The following is a 15237-nucleotide window of genomic DNA, read 5'->3' on the forward strand; positions in this document are numbered from 1 at the left end:
TTGAAAAGTTGTTTAACTCCTACAGGGGCCTGTTGGGTGCCATTTATGAAGTCTGTCATATATTAAACTACTTTCCCCAAAGGTAGCAAAAATTGTGGTATCTCTAAACTTGACAGATTTTGTACTCCTAACACCACGTATATCAGAACACCACATATATCAAAATCCCACAACATAGGCATTCATAAAGTTTGACTGAAGGGGTACAACTATGCAGCTGAGTGAGGCTGAGTGAAATTAATAACATTTTACTTAAAATGATATAACTATTTTTAAATAAAAGTAATAGTTAGATCTAAATCTAACTAATAGTTAGATCTAAAGATAATCCTTGCAAAAAGAGGAATTAACTTAATTTCCACACTGAAAATGAGACACCTTGCGCTAGTTTTCTTGAGACAGCTTCATTGCTTGTACTCTTCTTTTAGCAAAATAATATGGGAAATTAAAGATGTACAATCTTATGTACTTGAATGGTGTCTAATGGGTTGCAGATATCTCTGTGTGTGGATTTGATGCTTGTAGGTGTACTCAGCTCTCTAGAGTCTCTGAATTTTAAAGTAATCATTGTTCCCATTAGAAAAATGGAAAGAAAAAAACAAAACACCCAACCAGTTGATCATATTCCAAACAAATATTTCCAACAATAAAAGAGCAAATTCAGCAATCTTGCTCATAGTATAGATTTCATAGATAAAAACAAACAAAACAAACCCAACAAAGCCTACACAACCCAAGCAAATAGATTAAAGCTTTCTGATATGTCAGTTTTGCTAAAAAGGTACCATTGTGATCAAGGGATTAAGTCTTTCCTTTCTAGTGAATGTTTTTGCTGAAGTCTTCCTACAGTTCTTGAATAACAGATTAGCTTAAAAAAAAAAACCTGGTTTAACCCATCTAGATTGACAGTGCTAATACACTGCTTTGTCCCTATAATTCAGCATTGATGAATGTGCTGATCTTCGCAAGAAGGGCTTCTTAGACATGTAGTTGCGAGATTTTCTATGCTGATGTTAAGTGAATTTTTAAAGAATATATATAAATACACAGCAGAACACAATTCTATGCACGGAAAGGCATAGGAGTGAAGAGCTTTCCTCTGCACTGAAATGAGGGAGCAGAAGATGGATTTGAGGGAACAGTGTGCTGGTAACCCTGATGGGTGTGAGAATACAAGGCGGCCAAAGGTCAAGGGGAGAGAAGCACAGGAAGAGGAAGCAAACTCAAATAACTTCAGCAGAGTGCAGAGGTGGGTGGGGGGAAGAGTAGCAGCTTCAAGAGTCTAAATGAGGAGAAATGCTCCTGGAACAAGGCTGGAAGGTGAGCCCCCCTTCCAGCAATAGAGATTCTGTTGGAGAAACTGGACATGGAAGAAGGGGTGAATTTTCTGCATGGGCACAAATCACCCCATGTACCGTGGTACCTCAGGTTAAGAACTTAATTCGTTCTGGAGGTCCGTTCTTAACCTGAGACACCACTTGAGCTAATGGGGCCTCCTGCTGCTGCCGCGCCGCCAAAGCACGGTTTCAGTTCTCATCCTGAAGCAAAGTTCGTAACCCGAGGTACTATTTCTGGGTTAGTGGAGTCTGTAACCTGAAGCGTCTGTAACCTGAGGTACCACTGTATAAGATAAGCCAATAGATGCAAGGTCAGTGGCAGCTATATAAGTGATTATGGCATGTCAGCTTATTCATCGGCCCATGAGTCGGAGTCGGTGTTATGTCTTGAATTGCTGAAGCAACAGATAGATTTTCACATATAAGCTGTATGTATATACCAACATGTGGAACTGTATTACTGAAGCCTTATCTTCTGCAGCAATAAACTATTTTGGACCTTAAGCTGCCTCTGTGTAGTGACTGGAACTGGGGGCAACTTCTGCTGTATCTCACATCAGATTCCCAACAGATTCCACAATATAGCATTAGGTGCAGGCACACCTATCTATGAGGATTCTGCAAGATCCCTCCTATTTTAGGTGGTTGGGAGCTTGATATGAGGATGCTGGTTGCTAATTTTTCTCTACTGAAATAGTAAGGATGGTGTTTTAACTCCTAGAACCAGATTGGTGTCCTGGTTGTTCAGTACAAGAAAAAAACCCAGACAAGGTACAGGCCTAAGACTCCCAATAATCTTGGGTCCATGGGGTTAAAATCACATGTATTTGGGGGCCTAATGTCTACTGCATCCTCAAGTAATCATCCAGCAGAGCTTTTCTGATCATTCTGCTGGTAAGGATGGGACCCTTTAGGCAACAGAGGCCTTCTGACTGTTTGGCCCATCATTTTGTGAAAATTCATGTAATTTTGAAAACTACATTGTTTAGACAGGCAATATGAATTTTCTCTATTTTAACCAATCAGCATTTAATGATGTTTTATTGATGTTTTTTACGGATGCTTTATGTTGATTTCATTCTTATATGCTGTACTGACACATTTTTTATGAAAGTGTGGATTATACATATGTAAACAAGTAAATTAAACCCCACATTTTCCATCTGGCAAAAGACGGGGGTCGGTACAGTACTTTCTGAAGTGTTTTTGTCTCTCCTTTTTCAAGGGGGGGGGGGGGAAAATCTGATTATCACAGGGAAAAGCCATATAGCTATTTTCCATTTTCCCAGCCCACAAAATGGGGGCTGAACAAAATGTGGCTCACAGTTTAGACCTGTTTTTCAGTTTTTCAGTCATACAGTTGTCTGTTTCATTTGTAGGGGGTGTTTTGAGTGTGTCCATGTGTCCAAAGTGGAGTTTGGGCCTATGCCCCAAATATTTCACCCCACCTACATTCCATTGCCTAGCACATCAGTGGTGTCTGGGGGGGGGAGGGGAATGGACCCTTAGATAGTCATCATAAGCGTACGTAAATCTCTGGATCAGCGGCTTAATATTACTGACCTGAACTAAGCAATGCACAAGGTTTTGCATGACTAAAGGCAACCCCATCGTCTTATGGAATGCCAAGTAACTAGTTTTTGAATCAAAATGAACAGTGCAACAAAACCTTATTTAAAAGCACACCTCCTGCTGAGGTGCTTGTGGTTTTTATAGCAAAAAAGAATTATGAGTAAAACAAAACCTTTAAAATGTATCTTAATGCAAGTATTCTAATCAAAATGACAAATTTGTGTGTGACTCAGCAATTCATTATTATGGCAAATAGGGTAGCAGTGCATAAACAACTTTGTCTCCTTCTAATAAAATTAGAAATATTATTTTGTAAGGTTGAAGCTATGAGTGTAGCTGTATTAGAGGCTGTATTAGAAGAACTGAGGTTGAACACATGAAACTTACAAAAATGATGGTTCAAAAAAGGGATGTGCATTGTGGAAACTCACAAACTTTCTATTTAGTCACAAACCAAGCTGTTTTAATAGTTTTCACAACCAGTGTTGTATGCTTGGAATGCCAATGTTTGGAAACTTCATGAAATCGATGGTTTAAGTAAGCCTTTCATCTTGACTGAAAACAGTTGTTAACTGTCTGGTTTTAAATCAAGCTGCTCCAGTAAAATTCTGAACATGTTCATCGGAATATGTGCATGTAATATAACAATGCAAAAGCAAAGTTGGCCTTCCAAAGTTTTTGGAAAATTCCTACAGCACCTGTTTTTTTAGTTCTGCGAGCTGTTAGGATTGGGTCACAATCCTGGTTTTGTCCTCTACATTGATCTGTGTGTCTGTATGCATTGATGAAGAGAAATGACTATGAAGCTGCAAACCCACATAGTGTGTAATTGTGTTCAAGAGGTCAAATTTCTTCCATCGCTGTTTGAACTCTGTCAGTTATATGCTATGAAAGGGAGGCACATGGCTTGCTATATTTTACCTTTTGTTGTCAGTGAGTATAACTGTTCACTGGTAGCTCTTGTCTCACTCACCCATAGATGCTTGGCAATCAAAGGGTATGACTTGAATTACCCAGTTTCTCCTAAGAATTCTCTGTTCAATGTTCTTTAAACGTCTCGACTTACTAGCTGTGGAACATGGCATTCTGTTTGCCCTCCGATAAGACATGCTGAGAAGTGAAGCCAGGCTTCTGTTTGCTCCCCCTCTCACTAGGGAAGGGTAAGAAAAGACTTGAAAGTTTCAAAACGCTTAGGGCGCTTCCTTCTCTCTTTACCAAACTGTTACATGAAAACGTTAAAAAGTTGGGACATAAGAACAGTCTCCTGGATGAGACAAATGGCCTGTCTTGTCCAGCATCCTGATCTCACCAACCAGAGGCCTACAAGAAGAACCCAACAAGGACAGGAGCACAAGAGAAATCTCTGTACTTTCCAGCACCTGGTATTTAGAAGCGTTACTGCCTCTGACCTACTGGATCCAGGCCAGAGGCCCATCTAGTCTAATATCCTGTTGTCACAATGGCCAACCAGATGCCTCTGGGAAACCCATAATAAGCAGGGCTCTGAGTCCAGCATAGCAGTACATCCAAGTGTTAAGTACCACATTTTTCGCTCTATAAGACGCACCCGACCATAAGACGCACCTAGTTTTAGAGGGGGAGAACAAGAAAAAAAATATTCTCTCCCTCTCTGCGCAGCGCCCCTTCAGTGAAGTGGCAGGAGAAGCAGAGCCCCTTCCATTTCTCCTCCCGCTTTGCTGAAGGGGCGCTGCACAGCTTTCCCTCTCTGCGCAGTGCCTCTTCAGCACTGAAGAAGCACTGCACAGCTCTCCCTCTCTGCGCAGCACCCCTTCAGCGAAGTGGCAGGAGAAACAGAGCCCTTTCCATTTCTCCTCCCACTTTGCTGAAGGGGTGCTGCGCAGAGAGGGAGAGTTGCACAGTGCCTCTCCAGCGAAGCGAAGCCAGGAGAGCAAGAGGGATCGGTGCGCACTGACTGGAGGCTTCACGTTGCTTTTGCTGAAGCCATGGAGCCTGCATTTGCTCCATAAGACGCACACACATTTCCCCTTACTTTTTAGGAGGGGAAAAATGCGTCTTATAGAGCGAAAAATACAGTAACTACTACCCACTTGCTAATATTCTGTTCTTGGAACAGCATGGTGAAGGATCAACTCTCAATGCCTATGAATAAACAAATGCATTTTGTCTCTATAATAATAATAGTCAGTCAAATGTCCTTGGAAGCTCTTAAGTGGAGATGGGTGCCCACTGTCCTTTGCTGCCCTACCACAAAGTTTAGACAGACACATATTTGGAGGCTCTTCACAGAAAAGAAAATGAAGATGGTAGTGTTGCCCAATAACATGAAATGCAACTCCTCACCCACAATAATACAGCAAGCAGACTTAACATGGACACCGGTACCAGAGCCTGCAATAAACCCAGATGCCAACTTTGCTGCCCCTTACACCCAGACAACACCATCACTGGACCCAACAACACCAAACATACCATTTCAGGCCTATTTAATTGCTCATCTTCTAACATTGTGTATGCCATCAAATGCCAGCAGTGCCCTTCAGCTCTCTATATTGGACAAACCGGCCAAACCCTACGCCAAAGGATAAATGGACATAAATCTGACATCAGGAATCACAAGACAGAGAAGCCAGTAGGAGAACAGTTCAATCTCCCAGGACATTCAATACAGGATCTCAAAGCAGCTGTCTTATTGCAAAAGTATTTCAGAAACAGACTTGAAAGAGAAGTTGCTGAATTACAACTTATCACTAAGCTGAAAACTATGGAGAAACCTGGTCTTAATATTGGATATGCTAATCATCTGCATACAGCCCAAAGCTTGTAATTGCAATATGGTAGTTTGTACCAGTCAAATAAACTTATTCTACCATACTCATTTTTAGTGTTCACAGTCTATTCACATTTAGGAAGTGATTAACAACAACTTCAAATTAGCAATGCTAATTAGTGATAATGACAATGTTGCTTTTTGTGATGGGCACACCTTTTTATAAGGAGCCAAAGGAACTGCCAACACGTTTTGACAGTCAACATCTTGCACTTAAAAACACAAGATTGGCAAATTGTGTGAAAATTTGACTTCCTGACACCACAACACACTGACTTTCAAATTCCAAGTTTCAAAATATCAACTATTAGATTAAGAATAAAGCATGCAGGTTACATAAATATGTGCAAAATAGGCATGTTGTTATAAATTATTGCTTTGCATAATTCCCTTATTTTCCTTAACTAACAAAACTGGGTTTTTCAAGCAAAGGATTTGGCACTGTTCGTAAGACAATCTTGTTACCAGGATTTTTTAAAAAAGAAGCGGGTGGAAGTTCCACGTGTCATTTTTTCCCTTCAGCGTCATATTATATTGTTGTAACTAAATACTTCCCTATCCTTTATGTTAAGTAAAGAAATCAGTATCTTGCACCAGATCCCACACCACTAAATTGTTTGCCATTCCATCTCCATGCATCATCTTAGTGTGTGTGTGTGTGTGTGTGTGTGTGCCTAAAGCATGAAGTAGGGAACCTGCAGCCTTCTGGTTGTCAAAAGTGGCTGTAACTAAAAACGCAAGACTGCATTCTAAATATGGTGGCGAAAGAAAATTTTGTCCAAGAGACTCTGGTTTCAGGATGGGTTCTAGATAGATTTTGAATGAGCACCAAGGCTTGTGACCTTTTTCTCCAGAGACGTAGATTGTAGAGGAAAAGTGTCAAAAGGCCCTACTGCTCATTCAGTCACCATGCAATTGTATTCCTGCTCCTAATATCTCATGCTATCACATCTACCACAAACCCTGCTACAATTATAATGTATTAGTTAGCTAGTGATGCTTTAGGTACCTGCATCAGGCCACCTGGGCCTCAACTTAGGCCCAAAAAGCAAAGAAAGCCCTGATGACATTATTAAAGCCCTGAATAAGTCCTGCTCCCAGTGATCTCCATGTTTTATGCATGGGAGAGAAAGATTAACAGTGTCTGAAAGAGTTGTTGTGAACATCCTTTTGTAAATTCCACTGTGCTTCATTATTCAATAGGAAGGGTCATTTTCTGTTCCAACAAAAAGAATTTCAATAACAATCACATGCGAAAAGGTTGCTTACCGGTGGCGTGCTGAATATGTAGAATGACGAACCCTTCAATGCCAGGAACTTGAATTTATAGAGCTGAGGGGAATCTGCGCCATGGAGCCTCTCATTCACCCACCCCATATGAATGACCTGCAGAATAAAATCTCTGAAAATGAATTTCAACTCAGTCTACCAGAAGTTATATATTACATAATCCTGCTGACCATCACTTCTAGAAGAAGAAAGCACAATCTCTTTGTCCTGGGCACACCAATGCTCTAAGGTCTCTAATGCGCAAACCCTCAACATGCAATAATTATAATAACAATAAGAATAAGAATAACAACAATAATTTTTATTTATACCCCGCCCTCCCCAGCCAAGACCAGGCTCAGGGCGGCTAACACCCGATATAAAAACAATTGATTGAAATACAACTTAAAAACAAGATTAATCAATAGAGCACCCTGGTTCTTTCTGGTGTTGCTAAAACTAACTGAAAGTCATTGCACATAGAAGCTGAACAATGTTTAATAAAGTACATAATCTGATGTATGTGCATAGCAGCACAGCTGTCGGAAACTGAGCAATGTGCAAAAATACCCACAAGGATTTGAGAATACGTACATATGTCATAGCCATTGTTCAGCGACAGAGGATGCATGCAGAAGGTCCTAGGTTTAATCTCTAAGATCTATCGTTAGGCATCTCAAACAGTAGGACTGGGAAAGACTTGACCAAAACGTGGTAGATCTGCTTCCAGTTAAAGAAGCAAGATGGATCAATGAATGGCTCTTGATTCAAGGGCAGGACAATGCCATATATTCATGGGATAGCTATATTGGCAAGTCCTATATCACTAATGTTTGTTTAGAAGTATCTGTTTTAAAGCAATTGCTATGTCATGCTCTCCTGCAGTCTGAAGAGCATCAACATATTTATCAGATCATAAGGAATATACAGCAGGTAAACTAAGTGTATATATAAAACCATGGAGTAAATATATATTTCTTACCGAAAGATTATGAGTCAGATCCAGAGAACTCCATTTAACATTTTACTCATAGAGTAGGGCATTCCTACTTAAAAGCCACTCCTGAGAAGTAGGGGGCCTCTAGAATGGCATGGGGCATGGCATGGGATGGGGGAATCAGTGGAAACAGTAAGGATCACGTGGTTGCACAAGCACAAATTCATTTTCACTGGTGCAAGGCAAATTTTGATCCAAGCTTCACTCCTTATCCAGCTATTAATAACAACTCATATTAATAATTGAAAAACAACAATCCCATTATTCTTCAAAGTAGTAGCTATGCTTGAAATGCATACATTTCAAGGGGAAAACTTGGCAGGTATGAAGAACCATGAAGTATTGCTTTATGGGGAGTTTTTAAGGTTCCTTTATAATGTGTTCAAGAAGAAAGGTGTATAAATCCATTATATAAATAATAAATAAATATGAAAGTGGCGTTCCATGAAGAGATTTTAGGATATCTGCAATCTTAAACTTGCTAACCCAGAAGTAAGTCCCATTAAGCTCAACGAGGCCTACTGCGGAGTACACATGTAGAAGATTGCACTGCTATCTCCATGATTAAACAAAACAATACATTATGTTAATACCCCTTCAGTGACATCCTCTGCATAAGAATTGCTATTTATCCTTTTTTTTTAAAAAAAAAAAAGCACCAAAAAGGGCATAGAGATACTGTAAAGACTGAACAAAAACATGAGCCTCGATTTTATGTAAAATTTATTTTGGAGATTATAAGTATTACAATAAATAGAGGGAAGGCAAACTGCTGAGCATAAAAATAAAGAAGAAATAGGCATTTCACAAACATAATATGTAGGCTGGCAGGGTTGCAGCTGAAAACGGGAACAATGACTTCACCAGGAGTAAGATATGCCATTGTGTGTCATGTTGCAATAAAAAATTAAGAAGGCAAAGAAAGTTGTAGCTTCAGGCATCTTAGGGTGGCTTGTTTGGTCTATTTATTCAAATACAAATGAGCAGTTGGTGACAGCAATTATATACAAGGGAGAAGGAAACCGAGAAAAGTGAAGCTGGAGCAGATTTTGCCCTTCTGAAATCTTGCGTGTCTCACATGAATAAGTAAATGGCAATTAAAACTCGCGATTACTCTAATAAACTTGCCAGGTTGCCTGAAGTTCTAAAGAAAGTTAGCAGTCATGATTCCCATTGGAGAGATATGGAGGGGGATGGTTGGATCCTGATGAGGAATGGGAAGAGCTTAGGGAGTTGGAGCTGAATAACCCTGGGAAGGAGCGTAGTGGGATGCCGGCGGTGAAACTGGGACCCCTCTGAGTTTGGGGAGGAAGAGGCCAGTAGTCCAAGAAATTGAGAGTTGGATCCAGGGGAGGGGCTAAGCAGTTTGGCAAAAGAGTGTTCTGCCTCTGTGACACCAGACACACCCTGACACCACCTCCTCTGGCACACTTAATGCCAAATTGGCACCAATTCCCACCTCCATGGAAACAGAGGTGTTAGTGCCAGCAAATAAACTTTGCAAGCCTAAGCTACTTGAAGGAATGTCTGCTTGCTTGCCTTGGTCCTGTTCTTCGAAAGGAAGGTGCAGGGGATATGTTGCTTGCTGGAACAATGCTTTAGATTGTGATTAGCCATGTATCTCCTCTCCACCTGCTGCACTTTGTAACCTGTGCCTTGCCTGCATCTCCATCTGATGTATGCATTTGATACTTTGGCAGAAACTGTGCTGGGAGTTCAAGATCTTCATCTGGCAGTGAGGACTGCCATCGCATTAGCATGCAAATTATATGATGGGCTATTTTAAATACTTCAAAATCATAGATTCGGTGAGCAAATTACTAATACTGCAACTGCTAAGTTTCTAGAGCTACATAACTTATTGCACACAAAGCATATCAACTGCTCTTCCATAAGTTATCACCAGCCTTCTCCATCAAAATGTCTTGCATAATATCTATCTATCTATCTATCTATCTATCTATCTATCTATCTATCTATCATCTCCCACCCTTCACTTAGCACTGTTTTAACCTTGCAATACATTCCTTGAGAAAACAAGCTTTTCCTTGCCCCAGCAAGCTTACAATCTAGAATCTGACTGCTGGTAGGGTGACCATGTGTCTTACTTTATAGAGAAGAGTCCTCTCTTTGAAGGGCTATCCAGTTCAAGCCTGGCTTGAAGTTAAAGAACAATAAGAAGGGGCAACAGGGGCAGCGGACTGAAAAGGCACTTGGGTCATCTAGTTATGGGAGCTGTTTTGCATTTCTATTTAAATGCTATTGATAATTTCTAAGTATGTATATGCAGATTTTATGCAAACCTGTATCATCTATTCATCTTTTTTGATGGAGAAACATTCTTTTTATTATGCATAAGTGGCCACTATAATTGCTGCGGACAGGCAAAGGCAGGACAGGCAAGAACAGAAAGCAATTAATGTGAGCAATTGCAGTTAATTATATTTAGAATTTGATTTCGGTTGGTTATGAAGGGTGGGTCTAAGCAAGAGCTTTTTTAAAAAAAATAAAAAAATCTGCTTCTCTACAGTGAGATATCTTATTTCCAATATATAGAATACAAGTGCCCAGCCAACCATTACCAATCTGTTTTTTCAATCTCTGAACATACTTCAAAATACTATAGTAATAAAACTGGATTGACACCAGACTAGTAGTTCATATTAAGTTGATTAAAAACCTCACTTTAGACTTCCCATAAAGCAATGAGAGGAAAATTCATTTTAAGCTAAAATAATAGATGGGTGTGCGTGTGTGTCCTCTGCACACATAGCACAATCACATTTATGGTTATATCACTTATCCAGTGAAGCTGTCCCATTTGTGCAACAGAAATGCCCCCCTCTCTCATTCCCCTGCTTGCTCCCCAAATTTATTTTGGGGTTCCCTCAACCCTCTGGAGAAGATTGGGAGTCATATGGGACCTATGGGGAGAGGAGAGGGAGGGGAAATTCTATTGCCCAAGCAGAAGCCCTGGTGTGAAGGAGACAACTTTGTTGGAGACAATCCTTAATGCTTCGTAAAGAAAACCTTTGATCCATTGATGTGTGTGTGTTTAGAAATTGAGTCACAAATCTAGCTGCCTCAAAAAATAACACGGCGTTAAGTGCTTTCAGTGTTCTGAACATTTTGATAAATTATACAAGGCAGACTCGAAAAGTGCTAATATTTGGAGAGCAGGAATGCTTAACTTTCTACAAGTTCCAACTAGATGATGTACAAGTTTCTGCTATGGGGCTGACATTTCATTTTCACACTGAGGCAGATATATGAGCCTTCAAACAAACAAACAAACAAACAAACAAACAAACAAACAAACAAACAAATGTCTCAAAGAATCATTACAATGAAAAATGGCTTAGCTGAATCAGTCCTGTCCAAATGTCTGGAATGAATTTTGCAGCAAAGGCAAAGCACATGTTACATTAAGAAGAGGGGTAATTTCAGATATAAATGGAAAGAACATAGAAAGCTGTTTTAAGAACATAAGAAGAGCACTGCTGGATCAGTCCAAGAAAGACCTGATTGCAATAGTATCCCCCCCAATTTGTGATTCCTAGCAACTAGTAGACATGGACATATTGTCTATGTTAGTGGAGCAGAACAGTCATTGATACCTAATTCTCTGTGATGTTGCCTGTAAGAAATAAACTGTGTCAGACCATCACTTGATTTGCTCAATAAATATCTACACAGACAGGCAGTGGCTCTTCAGGTGTCTAGGCAGAGTCTTTCCCAGGCTTACCAGGAATGGTTGAACCCGGGACATTGTCCCATGGATACACAGCAAGTAGTTAAACTATGGGATCTGTTGCTACTAGAGATAGTGAAGGCTGCCAACGTGGATGGTTTCAAAAGGGGATTAGATAACTCTACGGTTAATAAGACTATCAACAGCTAGTAGTAATCATATAATGGTATTATTATCTCTGAATGTCAGTTGTTGGGGAGCATGAGTGGGAGAGTTCCACTGCACTCTTTGCTCTCTTGTGGGCTTCCCACTATGGCTGACCACTATGTAAACAGACTGGTGCATTAGATGGGCATATCTTATAGGCTCACCACTAAGCTACAGCCTTGATGTGAATGAAAGCAAGTTCCAAGTCTTGCTTCCAGTGCTTTCATATGTAATTAATTGAAGCAGAGAATTGTGCATCTCCCGTCTAGGGGAAGATGTGTGTATTATCAGTGTGAATGAGCCCCGCTTTTGGTATTAATGGTATGCACAGATGCAAGAACTGTGACTCATTTTTGCTTCCTGTATTTCAACAGCTCATTAATGTCTCTGACTGCTCACAGTGCCTGCCATTTGTTATCTAATTGTAGAGGTACGTCAGTGACACATGCTGCACATGTCTATGTGCCTTCTTCCTTTCTTTGGATATTCCATGCTACTATAATTGATATCAACGATTCACAAACTGCACTAATAGCACACTCATAAAGATTCACTAGTTAATTTCTAAAAAGAAAATAGCTGGGACTCTAAATTTAATTGGAAACCTTCCTCCTTATGTATGGAGGTTGGCTATAGTAGACAAATTCACTGAATCTATTTCTTTATTTCATTTCATCTACTGTATTTACTCAAGTCTAATGAGCCATCGACTCTAATGTGCACCTCAATTTTCAGAACCTTGAAACCCCAAAAAGTATTTGCTGGCAAATGTAAATGTGCCATCAAATCTAATGCACACCTTAGTTTTCGCAACGTAATTTGGCCAAAAAAGGTGAGCGTTAGATTTGAGTAAATACAGTATATCCTACCTTTCTCCTGCTGCAAGACACAAGGTGGCATGCACATGCACACAAAAATCCTCACAATCAATAGTTTGCTTTAGTTAAAATATGATATTATAAGACAAATCAATACCATATTAATCTTTTGGGTGAGAACACCCATAAGAGATCAGCCTTGCATTTTCTTGGTCTAGAAATTATTGTTTTTTTGATCAACCAAGTGTGCTATGGAAAGTGAATGCAAGATATTAAATAAATATCTGGAAAGACATTCTCACACTGTGCATCATGTGCTCATCTCTTTCCCACCTCCCTAGATTTTCCTTTCCAAAAAGTCTAGGTGTCAATCCCCTGAGGGATGACAAGCCATTTGGAAACTAGTAAAAATTCTATTAAATTAGGAAGGGAAGGGATGGGATTTTGATGAAGTTATAATGCGGATGCTACACAAATCTTGCAACCCATGAGCAACACTCAATTCACAATAAATTGCTGGGTGGAAGCTCTGAAATATTCTTAGTTTTTGGAGGAAAAGCAGGGGATCTTGTCATCACAAAGCTGCAAGAAAGAGCAGTGTTAGGAAGCAGAGAGAAGTAGCCTGGATTCTTCTTCTCGGCTGCCACTTTCTATTAGCCCCCCTCTTTCTGTTAGCACTTGCTTAACACCTTTTGGTCTCATGAGTGCAAAATCTCTGCAGCCTGCCTTCCACATGCCAATGGCAAGGTTGTGGTTTATGCTTGGTTGACTGGGATGGTACCAGGCAACTAGGAATAGAAATGTTTTGAAAACACCTTAGTGGACACGATCATTTGCAGAGCAAGCTAACTAATTGCATATTACATCATACAATTGCTGCCCTATCACCACTGTCAGCTGTGATTCTGAAAACTTTCAAAATTCTAACCTGGGTCCTCTATTAATTGTTGAAATCTGTTTTGACCGATGGAATATCAGATAATAAAACATGCTTTCCCTTAAGGAATGCTTATATAGAGCTTTCAGTTACATGTGTCCACTGCTATGCAACTTGCAAAAAGATAACTTTTGGCATGGTCCAAGCAAAGTTAAACACTTCTGATTAATTTATTTCAGTGGAAACAATGTGCATATGTGCTCAGTTTTCCTACTGGCATCAGGGTCTTTTGAAAGTGCTGAACTTTGGCTTACATGTGCTCCTTTTTTTTGGTGACTAATTGGAAGGCGGAAGTGAAATGGCAGACTTTTAGCAATAAACAAAGTAAATTGTCATACCTGATCTGAGGGAGAACAGCATTTATTAGCCATCTTCATCTGCAAAAAAAGAAGAGATATAGCTGCCATTTAATAATAAATCAGATTGTATCTTATATGTTTTGTATATAGCTAGAATTTGACTGTAGAGTGTCATCTACATTGCAAACTAGGATGCAAACATACTACATTCACATTAGAGACATAAAATGAAAAAATGACAACAACCTATAGCTTTGTACATTATATCCTCATGGGAGGTGTGGGGGAGACTAAAGGCACTGTTCATTCTTTAATTCACTCATATCACACATTCCTCAGCTCAGCAAATCATTTGAATAAGGTATTCATAGGTGTGTTTTTTAATCACTTTCATCTGGTTGTTCATTTACTTTTACTTTATTACTGATGTTCAACTGTGGAAAGCTACAATATAACTGTATATAAACCATCAGTATCTCTTGTTTTTAAGCAGTACTGTAACTCAAATTCCTAGAGAAATTTGCAGCAAGCATAACCCTCCGGAAACTTCTGTGAGCAAGGGGAAAAAAATATCCTCTTGATTTCAGTGATGTGGAACATTAAACACACTTTGCATCAGATCCTTAATTTTTTTCTGCCTTCGGGGTTCCCTCTCGAAATAAGTAAGACCTGTACTATACTATGTGGACCACTGGAGAATTATACTGTCAAATATGAATTATCACTTTCATAAAAATGCTTACACAGCTTTTTATATATTTATTGTGTTTTAAATATTTATACATCACTTTTCTATTAAAATAGCCAAAGCAGTCTACAATTAAGCAATCACATAAAATATAATATAAACAACAGTACTCTAACAATAGAGTATAATGTTTACTCAATAGTATGTCCCAGTGAAACTGATTTCCAGGGAAATCTACATAGGATAGCAATGTATGAATCCCACAGCAACTTACTGTATGGTATGCCACTAATTCAATCTCAAACGTCTTACAAGTAAGGGACGTTATTGGCAGCAACATGAAGTGGTATGCAATGACGGGGCTATGTGCTGGAACACACATATATACACATGAAGAAAGTGATCTCTTAATCTCTTTAAACAAGCCACTCCTGACTTTTTCACATCAATTTTGTGAATTGCCCTCTGCTCGGCAGCAAAAACTGGATGATGATGTTGATGCCTAAAATACAATTTATTTTAAAAGACTTGAAATTAGCCATGGGGAAGGGGAACAATTGGAACAGGGCAGCAGCATTGGGGAAGGGGTATCTAAATCTTTTCTAACTGCACC

At 39.5% G+C, this 15237-nt stretch overlaps 1 protein-coding gene across 4 annotated transcripts in view; it reads right to left on the reverse strand.

Annotated features, from left to right (window-relative positions):
• SNTG2 (syntrophin gamma 2) overlaps positions 1-15237 on the reverse strand; it is a gene marked incomplete at its 3' end in the record, with an annotated part of 223603 nt that overhangs the window by 27280 nt on the left and 181086 nt on the right. For 3 of the 4 annotated variants that reach the window (XM_079969901.1, XM_079969900.1, XM_079969903.1), the window contains exons 11-12: positions 13976-14014; positions 6988-7104 (exon numbers count right to left, since the gene is read on the reverse strand). In XM_079969901.1, coding sequence (XP_079826027.1) covers positions 6988-7104; positions 13976-14014 — 156 coding nt within the window. The remainder of the gene's footprint in view (positions 1-6987; positions 7105-13975; positions 14015-15237) is intronic. The other variant, XM_079969902.1, reaches the window with a different exon arrangement.

The sequence above is a fragment of the Podarcis cretensis genome (assembly GCF_951804945.1).
Source record: "Podarcis cretensis genome assembly, chromosome: 3".
Taxonomy (NCBI): Eukaryota; Metazoa; Chordata; class Lepidosauria; order Squamata; family Lacertidae; genus Podarcis; species Podarcis cretensis.